We start from the raw sequence: 3,953 nt of genomic DNA, 5'->3' as shown, positions 1-3,953 counted from the left end.
ATCGGGTTACCTCCTTGAGTCAGGAAACGTGTCAGAATGGTGGGACATGATGCTTGCAAACCAGTCAAAGCTGGTGCGCCGGTGGCGCAACAGAAGGATCATCTACACTTTATGGTCGATCTGAAAAGAATAAAATAGGCACGTCGTCAATGGACTACGTCTGACGCACCATGAGGTTGCGACGTTGGCCTTCGAGGCAATTAAACAACGCGAGCTGGCTTTTGCTGGAGCCATGCCAACAATGGGTATTGGCTCAGCTAGCATTGGGTGTGTTGGGGTTTTGGCGGTTTTGCCACGTTTCCTAAAAACATGGGCCACTCTGTACATAGTATTTTTCTCTCCTTCTATAAGAGAAGGTAGTTCTCCCGCCGGTTCCTAAAAAAACATATCGGAGTCTTTTTTTTGCCACGAGTTCCACGAATGTCATTTGAAGATGAAACTTTGCAAGCATTCAAAACATTTTCAAAGTTTCCCAAAAAAATATTCAGATTCCTTTTCAAATTTTCAATTTTACTGTTCATACCGAGCTCACATGACCTCGAGCTGAGAAGGACACTTTCGGCAATAAACATCTAATCTGACTACTGATTTCTTGGGGTAGTACTACATGGCAGTTTAATCTAGTATCTCATTTTTTCGAAAAGGAGGATGACTCATGGCCTCTGCATCAATGCGATGCATGCAATCATTTTATTAATTATTCATCGAGACCTTACAAAGTAATACATCAATATACTTGAAGCCATTATTTTGATGACATATGTCGCTACTCCTATCTACTTGATAAAGGGGTGCAGATTGTCGGGGCCATATACCCAGACCTCACCAAAGCACAACATCTAAAGCCGGCCGGCCCGACCAAGCCGAATTATCGGATCTGGGTCACACAACGGTTCGACGCACCCTCAGCAGACACCGCATGCGCACACTGCAGAGGCCGTCGCCACCGTCTTTTATCGATCCATTTACAGAGCAGGTACTGACGCATCCACCTTGCCAGACTTGCCGTCGACGTCACCATGGCGCCAGACAACACCAGCACCCTACGCGCGTTCATCATCACAAATCGAGACCCTGCGGCGCCACCACGCTGAGACTCGACGTCGTCGATGCGTCATAGGAAGCACCGCTCCACCATAGAAGCCGTCCACCGGTCCCTCAAGCCTATGCACACCTCTAAAAATGGGAGAAAGAATGGGAATTGTTGGTAACTGGCAGATGTCTAGAGCAATGATAGGCACAGGGAGGAGGTATGATGACAATGATAGGCGCATCGGTCATAGGAATATTTCACTCGCACTAGGGTGCTCTCCTCGTACGCGGACAAATGGGAGATGACAAGGATGAGGAGATGAGGTGCTCTCCTACAACCATATGGAGCAATGGTTAGACAGTGTTGAGCAGCTGAGAAGAGAGGACCGGTCAACAAAATCAAGGGAGAAAAAGAGGACAATATGCTTTTGGAATGGACTCTATGTCTTAGCTGCATACCAGCCGGCACGTGGATTTGATATACTTGGTGATTTGAGCTATTACCTGATATGTACTACTCCTACTTACAAACAGATCCATCGGTGTCAACTTCAAGAAACCATCTCATATTAGCATGTTTGGATTATATGTCTTAACGTCCATTCAAAATCCAACGGTTTCTGGGTGCCCGTATGTTACTAAAGGCAAACGAACAAAGAATATAATCAACATCACAATGGCACACTAGGCTTGTCTCCGACACATGAGTTTTTGGAAAGAGGAAATTGCACAAATACACAATATTTAGGGCTGAGGTGACGGAAAACCACAACTCTAGAACTAATCAGAAACTAAAGACACGAATTACTTCGATTTGTCACTTAACGAGGAATGTGGCGGATGGGTTCCATATGCTAAGTGACTAGAGGGACACATCGGCTTGAGACATGCACGTCATATTTCTCATTATACGCGACTAATGGAAGGAATTTGTATCTTTTGTAGCTTATTAGTCCTTGAGTTGTGGTTTTCTTGTTAAAAATCCCTAAATTTGTGATTATTCGTTACCTCAGCCCTTAATATTGTATATTTGTGTAATTTCCTCTTTCGGAAAATCTTATAGTAATTTTTGCTACGAAAATATTATAGTAGAATCTTAAGAATTCAGATACCGAAACGGCATTCGCATGTGGAGTTAGCCAGCAGATGAGGCACACCAAGAAGATACATATCGAATAAGGACAAAAAAAGAAGTGAAGACTCAGCAGAAGTAGAATTCCCGACAGCATTTGATTATCTTGGTGGCCTGGAGCGCAGACAGCTTGACCAAGTAAAAAGGAGAATGAACCAGCGACATTGACAGAAGTAATATCATATTGTCATCAGTTTTCTGATTGGACAATGAACTAATCATTGCCTGGTTAGCCAGTGAAATCACAGCTTCTTCAATTTGAACAAGCATCACACGTATGCCGTGCCCGCCAAAACATTGCAGGCTCGTTAGAATCAAATCGATTCTAGGGCTCCACCTCCATTATAGACGACTATATATACGCTTCTCCACTATACCCTTCTCACCAGTTCTCTCCTCAGTCCTCACCAAGCATCAACTGGTCACTCGACACGGTGCAACAGCATAATTAGGTCGCTGCATCGGTGATTAAATTTGAGAGGATGGAGGAGAGCAGGGCTCGCGGCAGCGCCGACATTTCTCTGAACATCAACCCAGCTTTCTCCATGGACAGCATGAGCGACGCAAGGGCAACGCCAGCCATGATGCCTCGGAGGTCGACTTCGGTGAAGATCGTGCCAATCGCGTCGGACGACGAGAATGAGAAATCTCTGTCGCCCGACCCGAAGACGGCGGTCGTTCATCTGGTTAAGAAGGTCCGCGTTTTTTGCCATGAAATTCATGCGCGCGCATGAGATGGGGCTTTGCTGATTTTGGATGTTTCTTGTCAGGCAATGGCCGAGTTCTTGGGGACGTTCTTGCTCGTCTTCATCGTGCTGTCGGCGGCCATCATGAACGAGATGCACGGCGGGGCGCTGGGCCTGCTTGGCGTGGCGGCGACGGCGGGCGCGGCCGTGCTCGTGATCGTGGCCTCGCTCTTCCACGTGTCGGGGAGCCACCTGAACCCGTCGGTGAGCGTGGCCATGGCCGTGTTCGGGCACCTCCCGTGGGCGCACCTCGCGCCCTACGTGTCCGCTCAGTTCATGGGCGCCGTCACCGCGTCGTTCGTGGCCAAGGCGATCTACCACCCGGGCCCGGCGGTGAACCTCAGCGCCGTCGTCACGACCGTGCCGTCCATAGGCACCTTGGAGGCCTTCGCCGTCGAGTTCATCATCACGTTCATCCTCCTCTTCGCCATCATCGCCGTCGCCACCGATCCCAAAGCAGTACGGAAGACCAGATTATATTATCTCTCAGTCTCATTCACTCACTCACTCACTCACTCACTGACTTACTCGAACTGCCAAATGATCTTTAAATAGGTGAAGGAGCTGGTAGCAGTTGCAGCTGGGGCAGCACTGATGATGAACGTTCTCATCGCCGCGTAAGTGGAATGATCATTCTACAGTTGTTTTCATATGATCACAATTGAAAATGTTTAGTTGTGATCATGCAGAGAATCAACAGGAGCATCGATGAATCCGGCGAGGACACTGGGAACGGCCATCGCCACGGGGACGTACACCAAGATCTGGGTTTACATGGTTGCGCCGCCGCTCGGCGCCATCGCCGGGACCGGAGCTTATATTGCACTTAAGCACTGATGCATATCTAGACCGTCATAGCCTCGAATCGCTGTTGTAGAATTTTATGCATGAATGCAGTTGCACTGATGCAAGTCAATTAATATACTGTAACTTTAAGAAATTCTTTTGGGACACTGTTGTTGGGATGACATATGAGCAAGCTTGTAGGTGTTGCAATGTCATGACTAAGCAATGTTGCAAAATTATGCACACGGATTTGCCTA

The 3,953-nt window shown here is 47.7% G+C and overlaps 1 protein-coding gene across 1 annotated transcript; it reads left to right on the top strand.

The window, feature by feature from the left end:
• The first annotated feature begins 2,646 nt into the window (after positions 1-2,646).
• LOC119317984 (aquaporin NIP3-3-like) lies at positions 2,647-3,747 on the top strand. The gene is made up of 4 exons (XM_037592488.1): positions 2,647-2,859; positions 2,935-3,369; positions 3,466-3,527; positions 3,600-3,747. The coding sequence occupies exons 1-4, from the start codon at positions 2,647-2,649 to the stop codon at positions 3,745-3,747; spliced, it is 858 nt and encodes a 285-aa protein (XP_037448385.1).
• Positions 3,748-3,953: the final 206 nt, after the last annotated feature.

The sequence above is a fragment of the Triticum dicoccoides genome, chromosome 6A, assembly GCF_002162155.2.
Source record: "Triticum dicoccoides isolate Atlit2015 ecotype Zavitan chromosome 6A, WEW_v2.0, whole genome shotgun sequence".
Lineage (NCBI taxonomy): Eukaryota > Viridiplantae > Streptophyta > Magnoliopsida > Poales > Poaceae > Triticum > Triticum dicoccoides.
This window is presented reverse-complemented; position numbering and strand designations above follow the sequence as displayed.

Bases quoted from the DNA above. Each gene is read 5' to 3' on its own strand.
- LOC119317984 (XM_037592488.1), top strand. From the start codon at position 2,647: ATGGAGGAGAGCAGGGCTCGCGGCAGCGCCGACATTTCTCTGAACATC. The intron at 2,860-2,934 runs GTCCGCGTTTTT...GTTTCTTGTCAG, and splicing joins TCGTTCATCTGGTTAAGAAG to GCAATGGCCGAGTTCTTGGG. The intron at 3,528-3,599 runs GTAAGTGGAATG...GTGATCATGCAG, and splicing joins ATGAACGTTCTCATCGCCGC to AGAATCAACAGGAGCATCGA.